Below are 26,239 nucleotides of genomic sequence, written 5' to 3'. Positions count from 1 at the left end.
AGTTGTTTGATGTCAAAAAGTTTGAGGTTTTCCTATATATCTTCTTGTTACTGGTTTATGAATTTTGTTGTCAGAAAACATACTCTATAATTTTTTTGAAATCTGCTGAAACTATTTTATGTATATTATTTAACTATTGAATGCGCACTCAAATTTGGCCAAAATGGTTGATAGTGTTGTTTATATCTTCTCTTCCTTATTAAACATTGTATCTAATTTTTATTAATTATTGAGAAAAGGGAATTGAAAATGTTTACTTTTGATTACGGATTTGTCTGATTTTCCTTTTGGTTTTGGGTTTTTCGCTCCATATATTTTGAAGCTTTATTATTATGGGCTTATACATTGATTGTTGTTAGATCTTCCCTGTTTAATTGACCTTTTAATCTTACTGAAATATCCCTCTATCTCTGATAGTGCTCTTTGGCTTGAAGTGTGTTTTATCTGATATTAGTAGAGCAAGTCTTATGCTTACTGTTTTCATGGTATATGTTTGATTTTCCTTTATTTTCAGTCTATTGTCTTTATTTTTAAGTACATTTCTGGTAGACAACATACACTTGGGTTTCACTATTTTATTTAGTGTGTCTCTGTTAATTAGAGTGTTTCATCCATTTCTGTGTAATACATCATCGGTATAGTTGGATTTTAATCCACCATTTTCTTATTTGTTTTTTATCTGTCTCATTTGTGTATTGCTCTTCCGTTCCTTATTTCTCACCCTTTTTTGGGCTACTTCATTTTTTTTCTAGTGTTTAATTTTAATTACTGTGGGCTTTTCAACAGTACCCTTTTGCATTATGTTGTGATTATTTGGGGAATTAAAGTATACACTTTAACTTGTAATCTTCTACTTAGAGTTACTGTTGTAGCACTTGAGAAAAAATACAAGAACCTCGAAACAGGATAGTTGTACTTACCCATACCCATCTTTTGTGTCATCACTGACATATAGTAACATATCTACATCAGTTATAAATTTCACAATACAGTCTACAATACACAATGCAGTTCAATTATTGCTTAGAACTGTCATACGTATTTTAAAGTAAGAGAAGAAGAAATATATTGTCTTTTATATTAACCCGCATATTTGTTATTTCCTGTACCCTTCATTCCCTCTTGTCAGTCCAAGTTTCCATTTGGTATTAATTTCCTTCAAGCTGAGAAACATTCTTTGGTGTCTCTTATAATACAGATCCACTGGCAGCAAATTCTTTTTTCTTTTTAATTGGAAAAATATCTTTTTTTGTCTTCCATGTAGCAGGTACTTTTTACTAGATATTGAAGTCTGAGTAAACAGAATTTTTTTTTTTTTCTTTTAGTCTTTTAAAAATATCACTCTATTGTGTTCCTGCAGATACTGTTTCTGGAAAAAAAAAAAAAAAAAAGTAGCCACCATTTGTCTTATTTTTTTCCCTGCATGTACTAGGTCGTTTCTTCCTCTGCCTTCTTTCAAAGTGTTCTCCTTTTAACAGTTAAACTAGAATATGCCTACGAGTGGTTTTCTTTGTATTTATCTTTCTTGAGATTTGTCAAGCTTTTGGATACATAAATTTGTTTTCCCTGAAATTTGGTGAAAAAATAACCATAATTTTTTCAATTTTTTTTAATCCATTTTATCTCTTCTCTCTTTCTGAGATACTACTTGCATGTATGTTAGCAGTTTGCTAGTGTGTCTTAGGTCACAGAAGTTTTATTCATTTATTTATCCTCTTTTCTCTCTGTTCTTCTGAGTAATTTCTACTTGTCTGCTTTCAAGTTCATTGACCTTTTCTTCTACCATCTCTGATCTGCTGAATTTTTCATCCAGTGAATTATTTTATTTATACATTTATATTTTGTCTTCTAGAATGTCCAGTTAATTTTTTAATGTGTTTTATGTTTGTCTGCTGGAATTTTCCATCTGCATACTCATTATGAAAAAAATTCTTTTTTATCACTTAAGCATAATGATCATAGCTGCTCTAAAGTTCTTGTCTCCAAATTTCAACACACAGGTCATCCCAGAGTTAATGTCTATTGACTTCTTCCTCCTTGATTAAAAGGAAGGGTCACATTTCCTTTTAAATGGTTAGTGATTGTTTAAATGCCGGATATTATGAATTCTATGCTGTTGAATATCTTTCAGTTCTATAGCATTTCTTTAGAGGCTATTGAATTGTGTTTTGGTAAGAGGTTCGAATACTAGCAGATGAGATTTATCTTTTCTCCCAGCCTTGTTTTTAAACATTCTTGGGTACAAACGAAAGTAGCCTTATTCCTAAGGCATGGAATATCTGAGACACCTCTAAAGTACTCAGAAAATCTCTCCAATATTGCTTGTCGTAACAACTTTGTCCACCATTGTTCTGTGACTGCTAAGGTCTCTATTAATATTATAGCTTCCCAAAGGTTTGGTTTTTGTTTTCTTTTGTTGTTGTTATTTTATTTTTTAGTCAGGTTTTGTGACTTCTCTACTGGTGCATATAAAGCTTATTATTGGACCAGTAACTTAAGGAGATTCATCTAGAGATTTCTGATGCTCCTTCTTTGCATGGCTCCCTTCTTTGAAATAACCTAGATCTAGAAACCCCAGCCACATCAGCAGCCCTGAATTTCAATCTTTGACTCCCTGCCTTAGTGAGGCCATTGATCCTTGCCTGGACTCTGTCTTCCACACCTCAATCTGAAAGTGCACCCCAGACAGGAGAGCTGAAAGCCGAAAGCCAGGGCAAACATGAGCCTCACTTAGTGTGGATTCCCTGTCTCACGAATTACACATTTGTGCTGCTGTTCCCTAATTTCTGAAAAGAGTTGCCTCATAATTTGTCCAGAATTATAATTACTTAGGTTGGAAAGGCTAGTCTGCTACCATCGTGTTTGGAAACAAAAAGTCTTTCCTACTGATTTTAGAAGACAAATTAAATATAAAATACCTATTTAATCCCATGCCTCTGAATTAGAGATTACTTTTTAAATTGCAAGATGAATGGACAAGCTTCTTTTTTGTTCATTGTTTCCTTTTTCTTTCTTTTTAAAAAATTTTGAGTCTTGCATTGTCAGCAACTTTTAGCTAGGTGATGTCATTCATGAATATGCCACTTAGATACCTATGCACAAGACAAGATTTTGTGGTGCTCACATTCTAAGAGAAACAGAAGTAAATACTCATAGTACAGTACATAATATGTATCATAATAGAATTATGCAAATGTTTTTAGTTGTAACACAAAGGGGGTAAGACTTGTTTTTTGGGAGAAGGGTTAGGGAAATTTGAAGAAAGCATGCTAGTTTTCAGGGTTAACTCAAAAGTTGGCCATGTCAGAGGACCAGGGCATATGAAAACTTATTACAGAGTTGTGAGTGTGTAAGGAAAAGTCATGGGATAATGGAATAACATACAAACCTACTAGTTATCCAAAGGAAATTATGTTTATAGCATAACAGTAATATCCTTTATGATAAGTAAAGAGAATGTTTAAAAGATGTTTATGTTTGAGATCCTTGCAGACAGTACCTAAATGATAGAGAAAGAAATCCTAACTTTGTCATTACCTTATACATCTTCTAGAAATAGTCTTGACTCAACCTTCCTGGACTCATATACTAGTCAAGTTAAACTCTGTTGACTCTTCGGTCAAATGGAAGATCATAATACCTCCTTCACAGAGTTTCTGTGAGTTTTAAGTGAGTTAGTACACGTGTGCTTGGAGACATACCTGATGTCTTGTAAGAGTTCATCATTAAGTACTAGAATAATGAGATGCAATAAGACTTTGGATCAGTAATTATGTTGAACCTTTAGTGAGCTCCAGATCTGAATCAAGGAAGAATATTCATTTGCTTGTTTCATAAACACCAAGATAACCATGTCACAGGCATGGTGCTCCTAAAAATGCTCACTCTAAAAAGAAGTTCAGCAAAATTATAGCACAATTCTTTGTGTTCTATATGTCTACAGATGTTAGTTATTATTAGTCAAATGAAACAAGTCAGTTCCCAAGATTTCTGGACAGTGGATAGTTTTGGTAATAAGGAGATATAATTAATATGGTAATAACCCAGGAATTTGGGATCACTCAAATCCTGCCCAGATGAGCTTCCTCTCCACACAAATTCTCTGCAGGCTATCTTTGCATAAAATCAAAACTTTGTTGTCAGCTTAAGCTTTGTCCCCAAATAGCCTTCATTTGGGCCTTGAGGCATACAATTCAAATCTCATTGATTCCTACTGGATAGCTGCAGTGGAAAGTATTGAAAGTCATTCGCTGGAGGTCTAAGCAAATCTCTTCTGATAAAATTCTTTTTGTCTGCCTGCAAGAGGGACAGTAGTATCCCTGATGGACCAAAGACCTGGTTCTTAAGCCCCACGCATGAACAAGTGAAATAAAAAAAGTGAGATAACATTGACCTCTATAGGATGTGAAGCTAAGTAATCTATGGGCACTTCCCCCAACCCTCCCCCGCACTGCCTCCCCACCACCTAGTCTTTGCTGTTTTTCTCCCTCCCTCTCTCCTGCAGGAAGATTGCTGCTGTGTCTTAGTCAGATTCCAGGATTGCATCTTGGCTCATAGTCTTAGGGATGGAACTGTCAACATGGTAGTCACCGCACCCTCAGAGAGCAGGTCTGCTTTCCTTAGTGAGGTCTCCCACACCGCTTTGTTTGAAGCCCCCTCCTTAGATGCTATCCTTCTGCCTGAGAAAGGTTTTAGGTAGCAAATTCCAGAATATCTCCCTCTTTAGTAAGCTGCTTTTTGCTTTTGAGTCTGGTCTTTCCTTTGGCCTGAGTGGTGAATTTCAAGACTTGGGTTTGGTCTTTGTATAGAACAGGAAGAACGTGGTGTTTGGCTACCTTGATTCTGGGACATCCGGCTGACCCAACGTAGCCAAATACCAAGATAAAGGCATGAGAGATAGATTTGTTTGATAGTGTAAGTCATTTCCCCCCCAGAAATATATTAAGTCTGTGTTCCATATGTGGCAGAATTACCCAAGCCAGATTTCTTTCTGTCTCTGTGATTTCTTTCCTTTTTAATGCATTCATCTTTTGGAGACTACCTGGACTTATATTGCCTTGCAAAAGCAATATTCAGCAGAAAAATCAATCTTTTGAATACTTTAAACAGATATAGGTCCAGAATGTGTTACGGAAACAGTTAAAAACAACCACAGCATAAGAGCAAAACTTCTAGGATGAATATGCTGTATTCATCACTGTGTTCTTTAAATTATAGGGAAGGCCAAAAATCCCACTGGAGACTCCAGCCTACACTGGGCAGCCATGGCATTGCCAGCATTCTTTTCTCTTATAATTGGCTTTGCTTTTGGAGCCTTATACTGGAAGGTAAGTGTTGCCATTCCTTTTTTTAATATGCTATGTTTACATAAATTATTAATCTTTTTTCCTCAAGAAATGATCCATTACGAAAACAGTGAATTCTACCTTAGTTTATAATCTAAACAAAATTTAAATTTTAGAAAGTTTCCCATTTCTCATTACATCTGGAGACAATCCCTGTAGCTGATTATTCACACTTAAGAATTAGGAACTTGCCGGGCGCGGTGGCTCACGCCTGTAATCCCAGCACTTTGGGAGGCCGAGATGGGCGGATCACGAGGTCAGGAGATCGAGACCATCCTGACTAACATGGTGAAACCCCGTCTCTACTAAAAATACAAAAATTAGCCGGGCGCGGTGGCGGGCGCCTGTAGTCCCAGCCACACAGGAGGCTGAGGCAGGAGAATGGCGTGAACCCGGGAGGCGGAGCTTGCAGTGAGTGGAGATCCCGCCACTGCACTCCAGCCTGGGAGACAGAGCAAGACTCCGTCTCAAAAAAAAAAAAGAATTAGGAACTAGCGTTAATAACCTGAACTAAATATGAAAAGGAAGATCTGCCAAAAATCATATGATATACTTAAAAGATAAATAGAAATGTCATTTGTATTATCTGCTATTTTTGGATTTCTACTCTTTTGTTCTCTTCTTATTGAAGCCTGTCTAAAATTTAAAAATGTGCAAAAATCATTGTGATTCAGCTTCTTGAAATGTCTTTTGAATTTGATTAAATGTCAACTTCTTTCTTACTCTTTCTCCCCCAACATCCTAAAAATGTTGAGTTGATGGTACCGTGCAACTTTCATAATTTTTTATTACAAAAACATTTTGCATGCTACATGCTGAAAAAACTGTTATTGGAGTTATTGACATAAAAGATAAAAGTGGAGTGCACTTACCTCTTAAATATTAGACCATTCATTGATCGTTTTACAGCATGTGTGTTTCTTCTTTTTCCAGAAGAGACAGCCAAGTCTTACAAGGGCAGTTGAAAATATACAAATTAATGAAGACGATAATGAGATAAGGTATTTTGTTTTGCTAAATGTGTGCCTAATCAAGCATGGCATTGCCATTTCACACGCTGTGTACATGCCCAGAATGTCTTTAAGAAGTCCTTAATTCATGACAGTAGCTCCTAACCAGTGAGTCCCAACTCTTTATCCATCTTTCTGATGTCTCACTCTCTCTTCAATGCTGCATCTCGATTTACCTGTAGAATACCTTCACATAATTGTTTTCATGACCCTTCTTAGGGTTTATAAAGGGGTTACCTCTGCTTTCTTATTTAAGTAAGGCAGCAGAATCTTCTCAGACTCCTAGTTGTGGAACTCTGGAGGCATATTTGCTCATGTTCTTTCTTTTCCACACTTTTATCAAAACATACTGATTCAGCTCTCAGAGCCTTTTCCTAAGCTTAGTTCTTTTGGTAGGAAGCATTATCATCACTGACATCTTTATGATCTCATGAGTTGCTGCCACTGATCTTTTCTTTTGCCCTTCTAAACTCAACCTTTAGTCACACTCTTCTGTAAACACTGGTTCATAGTGTGACTTCTTATTCGAAATATGTTCGTGATTTTCTCTTGTATATTTAATATATCTTTTATTTTACTCTGGCTTTCAGAGCCCTTAACTTTTCTCAGCATGCTTGTTGTTTTCTGTAAAGCCAAATGCAAAATTTGCTGTAAGATGACTTTCCGTTCTCTGTAGCTGGCTCTTGTTACTCTTTCACCTTACCCTATACTGCCCAGTGCTCATATGTTCCCTTACCTTTGATTATAATTTTCATTTGGTGTGTTGCATTCTCTCATGTCATGCCTATTGTATACACAGACACATATGAAATGCATATAGGCATGTTTGGTGTGTGTATATGCATATACAGAGAAAGAAATGTTTTAACTACTTTGAAAGACTACCTTAAGACAAATGAAGTCTTCCCTCTTCCCTATAGTAATAAGAAGGTAAGCTCCCCATTAAATTTTGCAATCTTCTACTACTGTATTTACAGAAAAGCTGCCTTTTACAATGCCCAGGTCATGGTGTACCTCAGAATCTCTGACTAAGAGCAAATAAGCATGACTTTTTTTATTTTTTTAAATTTTTTATTTTTTATTGTTTTTCAGTATGTTGCAAGAGAAAGAGAGAGAGTTTCAAGAAGTGTAATTGTGGCTTGTATCAACACTGTTACTTTCGTATATTGGTAAGTTTTTTTTCTTTCCTTTTTTTTTCTTTTTTTCTTTTATTCTTTAAGTTCTAGGGTACATGTGCACAAAGTGCAGGTTTGTTACATATGTATACATGTGCCATGTTGGTGTGCTGCACCTATTAACTTGTCATTTACATTAGGTATATCTCCTAATGCTATCCCGCCCCCCTCCCCACCACGGCATGACAGGCCCCAGGGTGTGATGTTCCCCGCCCTGTGTCCAGGTGTTCTCATTGTTCAATTCCCACCTATGAGTAAGAACATACAATGTTTGGTTTTCTGTCCTTGAGATAGTTTGCTCAGAATGATGGTTTCCAGCTTCATCCATGTTGCTATAAAGGACATGAACTCATCCTTTTTTACAGCTGCATAGTATTCCATGGTGTATATGTGCCACATTTTCTTTAACCAGTGTATTATTGATGGACCTTTGGGTTGGTTCCAAGTCTTTGCTATTGTTAATAGTGCCACAGTAAACATATGTGTGCATGTTTCTTTATAGCAGCATGATTTATAATCCTTTGGGTATATACCCAGAAATGGAATGGCTGGGTCAAATGGTATTTCTAGTTCTAGATCCTTGAGAAATTGCCACACTGTCTCCCACAATGGTTGGACTAGTTTACAGTCCCACCAACAGTGTGAAAGTGTTCCTATTACTCCACATCCTCTCCAGCACCTGTTGTTTCCTGACTTTTAATGATCACCGTTCTAACTGGTATGAGATGGTATCTCATTGTGGTTTTGATTTGCATTTCTCTGATGGCCAGTGATGATGAGCATTTTTTCATGTGTCTGTTGGTTGCATAAATATTTTCTTTTGAGAAGTGTCTGTTCATATCCTTTGCCCACTTTTTGATGGGGTTGTTTGATTTTTTTCTTGTAAATTTGTTTAAATTCTTTGTAGATTCTGGATATTAGCCCTTTGTCAGATGGGTAGATTGTAAACATTTTAATTCAAACTGAAGTATTTAGCTAGAACTATACAGCATATGAGATGCCAGAATTTATAAACAAACTTCATTAGTAAGTGGTCTATCAAGCAGATGTCAGCATGTTGGCTGAAGTTGTTACATAATTGAAATGTGCATATCTAATTCATTGTGTATTCTCCAGTTTTGAAAGGTAAGCAGTGTTTGTCCTGACTAGTGGATTCATCTTGTATGGGAGATGCACAAAAAAATTAACAGTTGTATGTTTACTTGGACTGTTTTTGAGGCCAGAAAATTAATTAGACAAGGGGAATATAGCAAATTAGGACTAAAATTAAGTATTACTAATAGAATAAAGACATATGGAATCAATTTTATTTAGGTGTGACCACCATAACATGACGGTGTCCCATGTGTTAGATGCTGAAACAAGAGAAAACCAGAATGTTTCCCTGCCATTTTAAGGAAAAAGAGAAAACATCCAAATATCTTACAGTCAGGAGAGTAAGATTTTCAAGGTCAATTGCCACTTTCCACATGACTAGTAATAATTATGCATTATAATAGTTCAGAGCCCAGGATACACTGAGCATAAACGCATGGCAGACACATGCTGTGATTGTATGGGTCTGCGGAAGGATTGTGGGAGAAAGGAGAGTAAGATGTGGCTAGAAGTTACTAGTGATCATTATCTCCTGTCCTGTCTACTTTCTCTGCTCCCTTGCTGCAGATACTGTTGCAGGAAGACCCACAGCTGCCTTAACTTAATCAGTATTGATTCATGCTGTCCCTCACTTTTGCTTCTGCTAATTGGCTGTTATTTTTGTTACTGTCATGGAATCCTGAGTGCATTTACCACAGTGGCATGCGAATATTCTCTTCTCTTTCTAATTCCTCATTTCTTCTGTGCATTCCCTCATTGTCAAAGGATTATTTACTCTCCTCTTTATTACCTAGATAGTCTGTGGTGAGTTCTTCTTTACCCGGCAAGTCACTGCCCTTCCAGCTTTAACCCCTGTCCCAGCTTCAGAGATTTATCTCTAGGCGGAATCTTCTTCAGTGGAGCTGAGTCATAAAGTATCTGGCCTCCTGTAATGAGCTTACTTTTATGGTTATACAACATTTTTTTAACAACTCAAGATAACATGATATAATTATGTTGCACATTTCTCTAACACTGTAATACTTTATTCTACATACTCTGTCACTTTTACCTTCAATCATACTCTTGATTAACATGTCCATACCATGAATAGCACCCTCTGTTTTCTGCTGCCCATTCCCACTTTTTTCTAGGCTCATTCTTCCTGTCAAATCATGTAAATGGATAGAACCTTTGCTTAACACTTTTTATTTTCTGGAGCAGTATTTCCCAAGCTGAAACGATGCTTTTTCCTAAAAATTCATTTTTTTGCCTTTGAACCGTAAGATGAGATTCACTGTTTTCTTTTTGGTTTTTTTTTCCTTTTCTTCTTCTTCTTGACAGCCATTTCAGTTCTCTCAAGCAGCATTCACAAACCACACATTAAATGGTTAATTGAGTCTTAAATGCTCAAGTAATGTCCTCTGTTGTTTGGTTTGGGATTGCATTGCTGGGATCCTGTTTTGGCACACAGGTCTTTAATCATGTGGTTTTAATCATGACATTTGGGAGTGGATTAGGATACGGAAACCCAGGCCACTTGTTTAGGAGGAAAAAAGATGGTATTTTAAAGCAACCATAGTCAAACAACTTATGTATGTTTGAATACTGAGTTAGCATTCCAAGACAAGAGCTGGGTCTTTCTGTTTCTTGCTGTACCCTCAACACCTAACATGCTACCTGTGCACTGTTGGCTCTCTATAAATGTTTGTTGAATGAGAGACTGAGTGAGTGACTCAGCCCTAAATGAAAGTTTAAGCAAATGGCAAAGAAGATTGTTCTTCTGAAGTAGGATTTGTTTTTATCTTTTGTGTGAATGTGCGTGTTTAATTTATTGGCTTGGATTAATGAGACAGCAAGGTATGCATATGAAGAGGGAATATAATCACATAGGAAATTAATAAATTATTTTTCTTAAGGTATGAATTATTACTCATGTATAAAATGAATCACATTAGCCGGGTTAAAGAAGCCAGAATTATCCAGAAAAAAAAAAAAAAAAAAAAAAAAAACCCAGCTCACTTATTGAGTAGTCAATGGGAAATAGATCACAGAGTGAATGAAAACGTGACTCATTCTCCTTCATAAAGTGCCTTACTCATCATCTCTGCAAAGCTCTGCCAAGGCTCAGGTCACATACTACCACCTACAAAAAGCTGACTTCCCAAATGAAAATAATCTCTATTTGTGGCCCTCTAAATAGATTTCATACGACCCTTGGTAGGACATCACAGTCACTTAAATGAACATTTTGTGCCCTTTTCAAAACCATAAGCTCTTAGGGGGCAGGATTTTTTTTTCTTAATTTAATTTTGGAGCCCTACTAAACAATGTCACTTATACTGTGCACATATAAATGATGAATAACTATTTGTTGAATAAGTTAATGGAAAGATGAATGAATATCTCAGAATTACAATAACATGAGAATAAAATTTATGAAGATAAAAACAGAAATAAACTTGTATGTGTGTATGAGTACATAAGAATTCAAATGCTGAGGGAAAAGTAGGGAAAGAGGGAGAAAAGGGCCAGTTCATCATCAAGAATCTGAAAATCCCAAAGTAAAAATGAGTGTATATCATTTGTAATCATCTATTGACTACCCATTATATGAAGTAAACCCTTACATTTGGCCTCATACTAACAGAGATGGAAAACTCTCCAAGGAACTCTTAAGTCTAGTTCCTAGATAGGTGTGTAGTAGAGGGAAAGTCTGGGAGACCGAACTATGATGTGGTAGGAGAGAAAATCTTCTAAAAAATAAGAATAACCGTAGTAAAAAATACCAAGATAGAAATAAAATGTGGAGTTGCAATTATACGTTTAAAAATATATATAATTTGAATTATAATCATTTTCTTGGTTAGCAGGGAAGGGGAAAATACAAGGAATGACTCAGGTTTATGGCAAGGATTTCTCTCTGAAATGGAAGTTTCACCAACTAAAACAAATTAAATCAAGACAAATATTGGAACACTAGAATAGAGAACATATGGGCTAGTTCTCGGGAAATGAAAAGAAGGAGGGTTTAATATCTTAAATACAAGGAACAAACGTGGAAGGAGTATATTGAACTAGAAACAACAACAAAGAAAGTTGCACCTAGGAAGAAATATGCCAAGAGTGGTGGCTCATGCCTTTTATCCCAGTACCTCGGGGGCTGAGGTGGGAGGATCACTTGAGCCCAGGAGTTTGAGACAAGCCTAGGTAACATAGGAAGACCCCATCTCTACAAATAATTTAAAAATTGGGTGGGCATGGTGAGACACCTGTGGTCTCAGCTACTCAGGAGGTTGAGGCAGGAGGATTGCCTAAGCCCGAGAGTTTGAGGCTGTAGTAAGCCATGATCAAATCACAGCATTCCAACCTGGGTGATGGAGCAAGGCCTGGTCTCAAAATATAAAAATAAAAAATTAACTGAAGTTGTGTTTATTTGACACTATGCATGAGAATAGCTATGTGAAAAGTTAAAAATTTACTTGGTCACATAGGTTATGCCAAGTATCCATAGTAGCATCCTACAAAAACCTTTTTCATATTGTGTTGTGTATAGCAAAGATTAAGATAAATAAATAAAACAGATACATTACATTAAAAGCTTTATTTAGGTTAATACATTACAGGAAACTTTTGCTCTTTACTCTTCCCACAAATGTGATTCCAACAACCTCTAGTAGGTGCATTGATGGATGCAAAGCTTAATATAACTTCGTTGTGTCCTCAGATTGTTTATAGCCTACAAAAGGAAATCAGACATATACATAATACTCTGCATATGGTCCTACAAGTTGGGAATTCAACACAGTTCTAGATACTGGCATGGATGACATCTTAGAATTGAGCACACCCAAATACAATTACCTATTTTTGAAAGGAGAGAGAAATCACTAACAATAGGAGAAAAGCTTCACTTTGTAAGTGATGGACGTAGCATCTGTACAGAGCGCACAGCGTAAACTAAGTCAGGAAAGTCCCAAAGTAGAAACTATGTTCAAGGGTCAGTTTGGACAGTTGGATTCCAGTGGAAGTCACATATAAAGAGTTAACATGCTGAGAAGAAAGGGTGAGCATCAGTTTGAGAAAGGGTTTGAATTCCAGGAATGGAGCTTAAAATATAAGCTTGTGTCACATAAGGAGCTATTGGGATAAAATGCTATAAGAAAGATGTGGGTGACAATCAAAGCAGAGATGTGGGAAAACTAATTCGGTGTTGGTATGGCAAGATGTATGGGAATGGTTAACTAGAGAAATGGAGTCCACTTACCAGGCCAGTCTTCAAATAAGATGTGAGAGAGAATGACAACAGAATTAGCATCAGGGCCAGGAAATAAGAAAGCATAGACCATTTGAAGACATTGCAGTAAAAGAATCAACAAATCCTAGTTACTAATGGGATGTGAGATTTGTCATTACAGGCAGAACTCAAGAATGATTTGGAGACTATGGGACGTACCAGAGTGTGTCCCACTCTGTTATTAACAGGAAATGTGAAATCAGGTGAAGAAGCTGTTGGTAAATATTATTGAAACTGACCAGTGGCCAAATATGTTAGACTGGAACTTCAGATAACAGTCAGGCCTGGAAAGAACAGATTTGCAATTTGAGAGTTATCTGCAAAGAATTTTATTTGAGACCTTGAAAGAAAAATTGCTTCGTCACAGAAATGGCCTCGTGTAGTTGATAGTAAATAGCATGGGTTTGATTGTGGAGAGGTTCACCAAAGAAATACAAACAAAATTTCCTGTATATCTGAGCTAAGGGGGAAGAAAATAAATCTTAGAATTGGAATAAAGGACAATTTCAAGTCAAGCTTGGAAATTTAGGCCTCAAGGCTTGGGAATGGTTGGTTACCAAATGGCAAGATCTGTGATTCTTTGCCAGATATTTCCTAAGACTTTTCCAAAGCTTTGGAAGTTTGGTTTCTGTAGATAGATTGTAAAGCAGATGATTAGAAGGGATTAGACTTGGGTTCAAGCCTTGACTCTTTGGTATACGTATAATACTAGATGAGTTTATATCAGTTACCAGTTCATGTCTTTTAAACCTTGGTTTTTCATGTGTAATGAGGGTTAATGATAAATTTTCTCTTCTTATTTCACAAGGGTTCTTGCAAGACCCAGGTTGTCATTATAAAAATTTTAGTTTTGTTCTATGGGAAAACAGGTGTCAGTCTTTAAGTTTATTTTCTTTGCTAAGTGACCCAGGGACAAAATCAAAAATAGATTTCCAATCTTCTCTACATATAATTATCTTGCTCTCGCTCTTTTTTTTTTTTTTTTTTTTTTTTTTTTTTTTTTTTTTTGAGAGAGAGAGAGAGTCTTGCTCTGTAGCCCAGGCTGGAGTGCAGTGGTGTGATCTCAGCTCACTGCAACCTCCGCCTCCTGGGTTGAAAGGGGTTTTTGTGCCTCAGCCCCCCCGAGTACCTGGGACTACAGGTGTGCACTACCACACCCAGCTAATTTTTGTATTTTTAGTAGAGACAGGGTTTCACCATGTTGGCCAGGCTGGGCTCAAACTCCTGACTTCAGGTGATCTGCCTACCTCAGCCTCCCAAAGTGCTGGGATTACAGGCGTGAGTCACCATGCCCGTCCTACATTTAATTCTCTACATTCAGCTTTGTGTTTCAAATTATTTATACCTTTAAAAAATACATTCTTTTGCTTTTTGTGATTCCCTTTTGCTTTCTAACCATGCTTTTAAAATATTTTCTATATATTTTGGATTTCTGAAGTTTTATCTTAGTTTCTGTTAATTTTTGTTCTAGATTTAATTCTGATTTCCTAAATACAGGTTGTCTAGCTTCTAGAGTTCTCTGTTTGTTAAATTGTTGTATAAGACAGTTTTTAATATATTATAGTTAGGCAGACTGGGAAAACATTGCAATTCTTATTACTCACACTATGGAATTTTATGGCTAATCTGTGTAATGATCTCAATACTTTAAAAACAGTGATCTGTGACGCTGGGTTGATAAACAAGGACAAAAGTAGTGAAAGAGATTGAGCAGAGAAGATGAGAAATGCAAAACACATTTATTTAGAGACTGTGATTGAAGATGGGATGATGATACCATCTAAATATATTTTTTTAAGTAGAGAAGAAATACAAATACTTTACTGGAAAGTTGAAACATCTGAAACCTAGTAGATTAACACAAGTACTGAAGAACTAAAACAAAATATGGCTTTCATGCTTCAACAAGTACAATAAGCCACACTGAGGCCAAATGACCTTCCACAGAAGCTTTGTGGGATGTGGTGCCAAGATTTCAGTCTTTCTTTTTTTGGCTGGAAGTGTTAGATGAAGTCTTTCTGCTGCTGTTTCCTCAGCTGGGAGAAATGATTGCTAGAACCTAACTAGATAGTCAAGATACTAGAGTGGCTCAGTGGCCATGTGAGGCTATTACTTGTTGGTGGCCACTGACCAGCTTCTCCACCTGTCCTAGGGATCTCTTTCATGCTACTCCATCTATCTCCACTTCTCTGGTCTCCACTCTCCAGACACTTCTTTGTTCATCAATCCTTCTCCCTTCACCCCCATCTACTACCTTTTATAGTCTTGCTGGAGAAATTCAAAGCTAACTAGGTTGATAATTGTATTACCACAAACTGAGATCATTGGTAGAATGTCAAGAGGTATGAAAGTTATAGAGTGAAATATTTATTGAGTATCTGTTAAGTGCCAGGCATTGTTATAAGGGTGGAGGTACAGCATTAAAAGAGATGGAGAAGCTCCCTGCCCTCATGGAGCTTACATTTTAATGGGAGGACATAGATAATAAACAATAAGTAAGATTGTTCATATAATGTGTTACCAGGGAGATCATAGAAAGTGACTGATCACTGCATCTAAGAAAACATTTATCAAGTTCTTTTATGCTATGTAAGTGAAGCATACATTGTAAATCTGTTACTCATTCTGTGGTCATACATGATTTCAGCTACTGAGATTTTTAAAAACGCAGAAGGCAGATACACCATAATCTCTCTTTTTGTTTCCTTCCTTTCTAGGCTGGTAACAGTTCATGTTTGCTTCATAAATGAAGCAGCTTTAAACAAATTCATATTCTGTCTGGAGTGACAGACCACATCTTTATCTGTTCTTGCTACCCATGACTTTATATGGATGATTCAGAAATTGGAACAGAATGTTTTACTGTGAAACTGGCACTGAATTAATCATCTATAAAGAAGAACTTGCATGGAGCAGGACTCTATTTTAAGGACCTGCAGGACTTGGGTCTCATTTAGAACTTGCAGCTGATGTTGGAAGAGAAAGCACGTGTCTCAGACTGCATGCACCATTTGCATGGCTCCAGAAATGTCTAAATGCTGACAAAACACCTAGCTTTATTCTTCAGATACAAACTGCAGCCTGTAGTCATCCTGGTCTTCGCAAGTAGATTTCAGCTTAGATAGTAGGGGTAACAATTTTTCTTAAAGGGATCTAGAAAAAAATGTTTAAAACTCACTAGTGTCAGCCACTGTACAGTGTGGAAAGCAGTGGGAACTGTGATTGGAGTTGGCAGCATGTCAGCTTTTATAGTTACTGATTAGTGATATGGGTCTGATTTTGATCTCTTCCTGATGTAAACCATGCTCACCCATATCCCACTAAACAAATGCAAATGGTTGCCCGGTTCCATTTATGCAAAGGAGCCAGTACTGAATTATGCCTTGGCAAAGGGGAGACTCTCCGAAAGAGTCATCGCAGGAAGAAGTTAAGAACACTGAACATCAGAATAGTCTGCTGAGGAGGACATCGGCATCCTGGGAAAGTCTGCCTTTTCCCTTGACCACTATGAGATGTATAAATCGTGTTTGCAAAATATGTTATGATGTGTTTATACTCTAAAACTATTACAGAGCTATGTAAAGGACTTAGGAGAAAATGCTGAATGTAAGATGGTCCCATTTCAATTTTCACTATGGGAGAGAATAAAAATAAATTATGACATTTAGTATCTAACATTAGAAAACCAAGCCCACATGCTAATATGGGTGTTGAAAACTAGGTTACTTGGAATGCAAGGAATCAGGAAACTTTAGTTATTTATAGTATAATCACCATTATCAGTTTAAAGGATCCATTTATTTAAAATCAGGCACTCTATATTCATTAAGCTTTTTGAATTAAAAATAAAAAGAAAGCTTTATGTAGTTATGCATGTCAGTTTGCTATTTAAAATGTGTGACAGTGTTTGTCATATTAAGAGTGAATTTGGCAGGAATTCCCAAGATGGACATTGTGCTTTTAAACTAGAACTTGTAAGACATTATGTGAATATTCCTAGCCAGTTTTTTTAATAATCAAGAAAACGTCCGAGTAAAGTTAAAGAATGATTTCTTACGGTTTATTTTGATGCAACTTCTTTTAACATGTCTTGAATGTACACATAAAGGAATCCAAAGCTTTCCATTCTAACTGAATCTTTGTGATAACATTATTGCCATGTTCTACAACCATAAGATGACAGTTTTCAATGTAGTGACACAAAAGGGCATGAAAATTAACTGCTAGCTTTCCTTTCATTTCAAAAGTCCAAGAATTTCTAGTATATTTAGATTTTAGCTTCTGTTCAAAGCTAATCCAGATGCAACTCCAGTAAGTGGCCTTTGCTCTTTTTTGTACCAAAGAGCCCAGATGATTCTTACAGTCCCTTTCTTCTCTAACATGCTGTGGTTCCTTAAATATGAGTAATTTCTCTAAGATGTAACCCAGGTGCTTTGAGAAGCTGCATTAAGGTGTTCAGGCCCTCAGATATCCCATGGTACACTTGATTAGTAATAAAACCAGAGATCAGTTTAATTGCTGATAGGTCCTGTCTCGGTGTGTGGCATTGATTGTTTTCAGGAAAATAGATAGAGATTAATATGAGTTATGTGTGTATTTCGTGTATAGATTGAGAAGATAGATACTTCTCAATCTAGTAGTTTGATTTATTTAACCAGTGGTTTCAGTTTGCTTGAGCATATGAAAATGCTGCTTAATGTGCTTAAGAGTATAATAAATGTACTTTTGTCCTCAAACCTAGTAGCTGGATTTTAACACTCATGGACATGGTCTTAATCAATGGAGTTAAATAAACAAATTCAGCAAGTTATTAAATCTGACATGGTAGGAGAGGGGAGATGTGTCCTGCTTATTAAATGTATTGGTCCATTGAAAGTTACATGGATTGCCAATTTTTAAAACACTAAAGTTGAATAAAATGCATGAACAATAGAAAAATGCTGAACGTTATTTTGAATGCTAGCTGCTTGGACATTAACTGTGTCATTTCTGCTTTGAGATAAAAATATATATTTATCTTTGCTTATTTTATCCCAGATGTGTTCTGAATATCCTTCTTCATAAATCATGGAAAACTAACTGCTGACATAGTAAACCATGAAATCGCCTTTTCAGTTGGTGCCATGTATCTGATAGTTCCATCTTACAAGGTTTCAAAATTACCTTTTAAAATGATCTCAGAAGTCTGCAGATTCTCAATGATACTGAAAGCTTCGCACCTCTTTGGTAGAAACCAAGTCTATTTAAAAAACAGCTTTATGATAAATGGTGCCTCCTGAGTGATAATGAAGTGTTGCTGGATATTGTGTTGTAATTTAATACGCTTACCACACTGCCACCCTTTAATGAGTCAGAGACAAATTGATTTTTCTTCAATACAATAATAGAACAAGTAGCCTATTCTCTTAAAAAGTATGTGAAAAAATGAAAATTATGAAAAATTATGCATACCTAATGAATTATTGGTTTTAGTAAGAAATAAATACATTTCATTGAACTTTAAAGTACTTTGGAGAAACTTTGGGTCCCGTTTTGCTACTCTAATTCAACTGAAGTTATAAATAAAGAGAAAAATTCATTCAGAAATCATGGATATTTAAAAATGTTTTACTGCAGCCAAGTTTTCATTTCAAAATGTAATTCCAGTTTGGAGCTTTTAGGCATTCTGTATATTTAAAAAGTATATTCTTCAAAAATGCATTTTGGCCTGGTGGGATGGATGTTGCAAAAGATCATCCAGAGCCTCCAGTGTGTCATTAACTGATACGGTAAATCACCTCTCCTCTTTGGATCGCAATTTTTTATTTATCTATATGGTAAACTCAGAGATCACTCCTTAGGGGTGAGTCCTATTGCAATATGACTGACAAAGAAGATAAAATAGCATTGAAACTAACCTATAGAAAATATCCAATTCTGGACTCTGTGAATAAGTATCTTGACTATAAAAAGTCATTGCTGTTCTTGTTTCTAATGTAAATAGTGTCCATTAGTAAAAGTGAAATTCAGTCTCAAGTAGGGTGAATTGGATCACCATTTACACAAGAGATGGCTTTTTCCTTTGCTTAAATAAACATTTTGGATCACCTCCAAAGAATGAAAACCAGTAGTACATTTTAGTCATATTAGTCAGGATGAGAAACTGTAAGATGTGTGTAACATTTGGAAATGCACCAAAGTGAGCGTTTAAATCTTTTCATTTTATTGAAAACTAAGAGCAGAAAATGTAAAATGCTCATGAAGTTTTTGAATGCCAAAAGATATTTTAGAACCAATTTATAACGGAGTAATTCATTAATTACACTTTAAAATTGGAAAGTGGGATAAGAATTCTAAAGTAAACCAGCTTATCTTTGAAACAATATTATTTTGAAATTGGCTTTAAAATAAAACCATTCAGGTTGAAATTCTAATTAGTTCATTTGTGGAATTTGATCACACAATTCATAGTGTTGCTGCTTTCCATTAACTAGTCTTGAAATGCCTTTGTTTGTAAAAATAAAATAATGGTACTTTCATTTTATAACAAGGTGTTTTTTTAAAGAAATAATCCATGCTAAAATGGATATTCGTGATCCTGAAATGTTTACTAAGCATTGTAAATTTATTTATAACTGCCATCTCCAACTACATCCTTATGATGTTTTTAACAATAAAATTAAAACAATTGTTTAAACTAAAAACCACACCGTTTTCCAGTACTTGATCTCTGAGCTACAAGACTCGCTAAATATAATTTTCCAATCAAAATATTTTATTCTCCTATATTCTAAGGATTAATATGTGATTATAGTGTCCACTTACCACCATTTTTTTAATCAATGGACTTGAAAAGTATTAATTTAGATGGATGCACAGATATACCCTTAGTTCAGTCATAGATTGGAGTTTGCATATAATAATGTAAATGTATGTCAACACTATTCTAAATAGTTTTATTATGACTGAAATTTAATTAAATAAAAAAGATTGTAAAATGTGAAGTGGATGTGTATATACTGTATGTGTACTTTTTAAAATAGGTGTATGTCCCGACCCTTTTTTATACAGGTTTGAATTTAAATTTACATTATATATACATATACTTTATTGTTCTAAATAAAGAATTTTATGCACTCTCATAAATTTGCCCTGTCATTTTATATCTTAAGTTTATCACATATGTTTACAACATGATTGAGCATTTATTAAACTACAGTCAAAATTTTCTATGGAAACTTTTGTCATTAATCTAGCTTTTGTTGAAATATGGACACAAGGAGATATGAAATCATTTAAATTCAATAAATATTTATTGATTACTAAGATAAGTAATCAAGGAAAATAAAAAATGAATTAACACGATGTTTGCTTTCAAGAGGTTTATAACTTGGTTGGGGAAAAGAAATGCAATAGATATATAGAAAAACACTATAATAGATATAGCTTAGGGCATGCAGGAAGGAAAAATGGATACAGAATGAGGAGGACTGTGGAGGAGCTGATGTTTGGACTAGTACTTAGAAGGATGAGACAAATTTTTATAGTGAGAATTAAGCCCAGTCAGAGCAGCATTTTCCATAGAAAGAAGTTATAAAATTTCTAATATTATTTTATCAAATCAAACAGGTATGTCCTTAACACACACCGTATAAAAAGACATATGCAGAGATAAGACCAGAGCCTTCAGTGTAACAACAGGGAGTGCAGACACTATTGTTAGGGTCCCTGAGAAGCCTAGACTCCTTTGCTTTTTTCTGAGAAGAGGAATGACAAGATCAAAACCCACTATAGCTTCTGTGATTTAGGCAGTAGATAATCATCCTGCTTAACCACTGCATGCTATTTGACTCTCAAGCACATACCCCTGCTATATGACACCACACTTATCACCCACCATTTCTTTTCAGAATTTGCTGATTCTCTCTACTCTGTTTACATTTTATATTGCCAGCTTCGACCAATATATGACTAGATGATTAGAATAGCCTCCTAACTGATCACATGATTCTACTTTCACCCGTTTTCAACCAGTTCATCACATTATAGTGAATAATAGGGAGACATCTGGTTGGGGTGTGTGTGTGTGTGTGTGTGTGTGTGTGTGTGTGTGTGTGTATGTGTGTGTTTCTGGCTAAAACACTTCGATGGCTTCTCACTATTTTTGAGATAAAACCCAAACTCTTCAACACGGCCTGCAAGGCTCAACTTGAGACACCTCATCTTTTTTTTTTTTTTTTTTTTTTTTGATTGCTCGTTGTTGTCTTTAATCCATAAACAACATGAAGGTTGGGTCCATAAATACTGATATAATTGCAGTCCTCAAATGTAGTGCAAATGATAATTAGTGGAATTGAAACAAAATGTGATCTAAATGGCTATCACCTACTGCACTGAGAAGTTATTTTTTAAGATTATTATTATGGACAATTTTTTCTTTTTTTTTTTTTTTTTTTTTTTTTTTTTTTTGAGACGGAGTCTCGCTCTGCCGCCCAGGCTGGAGTACAGTGGCCGGATCTCGGCTCACTGCAAGCTCCGCCTCCCGGGTTCACGCCATTCTCCTGCCTCAGCCTCCCGAGTAGCTGGGACTACAGGCGCCCGCCACCTCGCCCGGCTAGTTTTTTGTATTTTTTAGTAGAGACGGGGTTTCACCGTGTTAGCCAGGATGGTCTCGATCTCCGGACCTCGTTATCCACCCGTCTCGGCCTCCCAAAGTGCTGGGATTACAGGCTTGAGCCACCGCGCCTGGCCTATTATGGACAATTATAGACAATTTGAAATACATGCAAAAGTCGGCAAGATAGTCTAATAAATTCATATAACCATAACCCTACTTCAACCTTACTCAACTCCTAAATAATCTTGTTTTATCTAAACTCCCTATCCACTCCCTGTTTCATATCATTTTCAGGAAAGTACTTAAATGTATTTGATCTGGAAATATTTCTATGTATATCTCTAATTGTTAACTTTTAGAAAGCATAACCCTGGTACCCTTTTATACCTAAGAAAAGTTATTAATAATTTCTTAATATCAAAGAGCCAACAAGTATTTATATTTTAACTTTCTCATACTGTACACTGCAGTATTGCACTAGAGTAGGGTATAAAATACAGTTAAAAGTCCCCTTGAACATTAAAGTTAGTTTCCCTGGAGATAAACACTGCTAATTATTCCTCATTAACTTCTGGAATTCTTTGGCATGTACAAACTATGTATGTATCTATATGCAATACTAGTCTCTAACCTTATCTCTCATTTATTAGGAGAACGTGGAACACTACATTAGCCTAGATAAATCTTTACCCACTGCACCCTAATAACCAGGAAATTATAGATAGGCATTATGATTGTAATATAATGTGTGCCCTTTGGAATTTCAGTACTCAGCAAAATCTAACATACTATCAGAACTTTTTTTTAAATTGCCTAACTCAAAATTAAAATGAAGCTCTCTTTCAAGGACATATCAGCCTCAGAAGCACTCTCAATTGGTGGCTCTGTTCCTCCTACAGGTGTTACTGGATCTGGAGGTGGGTTCCCTGCTCCTCGTTGCAGCTTCTGGGTCATTCTTTTCTCATCCTTAGACCCTTGTAGATTAGAATCTCCTGCTATCATATTATATACCCACTGCCACTCATTTTTGCTTTCATGTAGTAACTTCCAGGTTTTTACACCTGGTTTCTTGATGGGTTTAGCACCTGGATGGATCATTGTCACTGGATTCATTTGTATAATACTATTCTTTTAATTATTGAGGATTATAATATAACCATAAATGGGCCTTTAAACATCCTGCACTTTCAGGTTATTGAACTTCTGTCCTCCTGGGAAACGTGCCTTCAACACTATTCTAACCGATCAGTCTCATGGTCTTCCTATACACCTTGTTGTTGCCATTGACTGCATCCCATTTTTATATCAACTGCATTCATTCCATCTCTGAGCACGACTTTGTATCTTTCCAGTTTACTCCCTCATATACCCCAATCCTAACCATCCTTTAACTCACTAGACCTGTCAACCTATTGGTTCTACCACTTTTTTTTTTTTACTACTGTCAACCTCTGATGCCCTGTCTTCTCTTCCTAGGTAGTTATTAAAATCTGTGGTCCAGCATTATCATTGTCCTCCTGCATACACCTTCTTCACCGTTGGTCCCTCTCACTTTCTAATATTTGTTTGGTAAACCACAGCCTGGCTCACATCCCATTCTCTACTCACCCTTTGTCTATACTTTTATGGCTAACATGGCTAGAGCACAATGCACCTTCAGGTCTACTGGTCTCTCTGTAAATTCCTTCCCATGAACTTCAAGCAGGCACTATATTTCCCTAGACCATTTGCTTTTTCTATTCTCAAAACAGACTATTTAATACATTATTTTCTCTTCCAAAACACTCACCTTGTTCCCCATTCTCACTCTTAGCTTATCTTGACTGCTACAGCACCTTGAATATTGAAGAAAAAAAAAAAAAAAAGATAACTTTCAAAGACTCCTAGAAGCTAGAGGCTGATTTTCTGAAGCTTACATTTCAAAAACTCTAACCTATCCAGGTTATTTATAACTTCCAGGAGGGGGCCTAGGAATGTGTTCACATCGTGATATGTTTTTGTAAAATTTACAGCGACTTTCATTTATCAGTGGCTGTTCTGGTGTGGGAATGGCTTTCAGCAACACTTCTACTAATCATGGCACCAGCTCACCACGGCATCATGACCCAAAGGTGTGTGGCCAGAGGCTGTATCATGATGTGAACATGTCCTATAGACCTGGCACCAAAAGTATGTGCGTAATGGAGGAGAAACAAGGTTTGAAATGAATGGACCCAGCAGCCCACTGTGGAAAATTCTCACAATCATAACAGTCCCCTGATGGGTGAAATTCTAAGTAGGAACTCAGCTTTTATTAGTGCTTGACCAAAACGGAAATTTTCTCCTGTCAGGAAAATAGTAGAGTATACAATTATAAACAACCCATAAAAAGCCTTTTTGGTTGTTAATAATGAAGAAACACAATAGAATTTAACAAAACTGCTGTAGTTATAAAGCTAGAAAATATGTATGTCACGTCACATGTTTTATGCTCCTAAAAGTACATTGGAAGCATAAAACATGTGACCTCACATACATATTTTGACAAATGCATAATATCATGTATCCTCCATTATATTATCATACATAATTATTTAAATACCCTTTTAAAAAATCCCTTGTTCTTCATGTATTCAGTGATTCTCCCCTCTCCCTGAATTTCAATGAACCACTGATGTTTTAACTGTCTTTTACCTTTTACAGAATGTCACATAATTAAAATCCTACAGTACGAACCTTTTCAGGCTGGCTTCTGTCATTTAACAACATGCATTTAAGATTCATCGATGTAGTTTGTGCCTTGATAGCTCATTTCTTTTTGTCAATGAATAATGTTTCATTGTAAGGATGTATCACAGTTTGTTTGTCAATTCACCTAAAAGAAAAAGACATCTTGGTTGCTTTCACTTTTTGACAATTATTAGTAAAGCTACTGTAAACATTAGTGTGCAACCTTTTGTGTGAACATGTTTTCAATTCCTTTTGATAATACCTAGAAGCACCATTGCCAGATTATATGGTAAGACTATGTTTAGATTTATAAGAAATTACCAAACTGTCTTCCCAAGTGGCTTTGCTATTTTGCATTTCCAGTAGCTATAAGTGAGAGTTCCCACTGTCCTTCATCTTGGCTAGCAATTGCTATTGTCAGTTTTTTGGATTTTAGCCATTCTAATAGGAGGGTAATGTTATATCATTATTGTTTCAATTTGCAAGTCCCTAATGACAAATGATGTTGAGCATCTTTTCATATGCTTATTTGCCATCTGTGTATCCTGTTTGATGAGATTTCTGTCCAAATCTTTTGTCCATTTTTAAATTGGGTTGTTCTTTTACTTATTGTTGGTTTTAAGAGTTCTTTGTATATTTTTATACAAGTTCATTGGTAGGTATGTGTTTTGCACATATTTTATTCTAGTCCATGGTTTGTCTTTTCATTCTCCTGTTTTTCACAGACCAGCTGCAAGCATTTTTTTAAAACGTTTAAGAACAGAGTGTATATCTTGATTGATTTATTCCCTAATCTCACAGAGAAAAAGCAGTCTCCACCCTACCTGAAGTTGATTACTTTGATATTTTGCACCTATCATATTTTCTTTCCAAGTTTCTCTTTTTGATGGAGTATTTTAAATACATGCAAACTTCGATCTTTCAGAGTTTTCATGTAGCGAAATGTTCTTTCATTATAAGACCTTGCAACATAATTAACAATGTTCTAATTACTTCTAAAATATCTTTTAATCTTCATTTCTTATTTTTTTAGAGACAGAGTTTCATTGTCACCTAGACGAGAACTATATTTTTAAAGACTTAAAAGGCTCCAACACATGAGAAGTAAAAGGTTGGTGGAATTCATGTACATTTAACTCCAATTTTAAAAGTTGCTTTAAAATGTTTTATAAAAACAAATATGAAATTATGAGCTCCTGATTCAACCATATGAAATGAGTGCAAAGGATCTCTTTCTGACATCTTTGTATTTATTTTGCTAAAGAACTGAGAGAATATTTAAATACAAAATAAACTGATATGAAACAAAAATCAATATAAATAATTGAGAAAATAAATTTAAATTATTCTAACTTTGAGAAGCAAACTGTAACAAAAAGTATCACATCAAAAGCAGTAATTTGTTAACAAGGAAAGATAACTTTCCAATAGTAGTTATGAATAAGCCCTTTGATTGCCTTACAATCAAATTAATAAAGAAAGTGGGTCACTGGAACACAATGGCAAATGATTTTAAGTTTTTGCTGATTTAATATAAAATACTACATTGATGAAAATAACTTAAAACACAATACATCTTCACAACAGGGGTATCAGACATAAACAGGTTAATGAATGTCATCAATTTTTAACATATTTAAAATTAACCGCAGCAAAAGAAAAATGTAAAATGTCCTCAAATCTTACAGAGCTCATGTATAAGAAAAATCTTTACAGAGTTTTTTCCAAATTTGACAGTTCTACAAATTTACATGATATTGTCAAAATGAGCCGTAAAGATGAAAGAAACCTTCTACATTACCGATAGTAAAAACATAAGTAAATAAAATTGATCAATCATATCAATCATAGTAGTGTGAATGTGGTAGGAGTGCTAAATTATTTCTATAAAACATATTTGCTTATTTCTATACGAAGAAGTGATAGAAATGTATATAATAACAAAAGGGAAAATAATTGTTATAGGTAGATGTCTGGCAGTTAACTAATCAAAATACTATTTTTAAAATTATCATAAAGTTTGTGTTTGTCAA

At 35.5% G+C, this 26,239-nt stretch overlaps 1 protein-coding gene across 4 annotated transcripts in view; it reads left to right on the top strand.

Moving 5' to 3' along the window:
• Positions 1 to 20,026, top strand: part of KITLG (KIT ligand) — an 87,672-nt gene extending 67,646 nt beyond the window's left edge. For all 4 annotated transcript variants that reach the window (XM_077953220.1, XM_015152437.3, XM_015152436.3 and 1 more), the window contains 4 exons: positions 5,218 to 5,327; positions 6,279 to 6,346; positions 7,448 to 7,524; positions 15,619 to 20,026. In XM_077953220.1, coding sequence (XP_077809346.1) covers positions 5,218 to 5,327; positions 6,279 to 6,346; positions 7,448 to 7,487 — 218 coding nt within the window. In that variant the 3' untranslated portion in view covers positions 7,488 to 7,524; positions 15,619 to 20,026. The remainder of the gene's footprint in view (positions 1 to 5,217; positions 5,328 to 6,278; positions 6,347 to 7,447; positions 7,525 to 15,618) is intronic.
• The last annotated feature ends 6,213 nt before the right edge of the window (positions 20,027 to 26,239 follow it).

The sequence above is a fragment of the Macaca mulatta genome, chromosome 11 (assembly GCF_049350105.2).
Source record: "Macaca mulatta isolate MMU2019108-1 chromosome 11, T2T-MMU8v2.0, whole genome shotgun sequence".
NCBI classification, from domain to species: domain Eukaryota; kingdom Metazoa; phylum Chordata; class Mammalia; order Primates; family Cercopithecidae; genus Macaca; species Macaca mulatta.
This window is presented reverse-complemented; position numbering and strand designations above follow the sequence as displayed.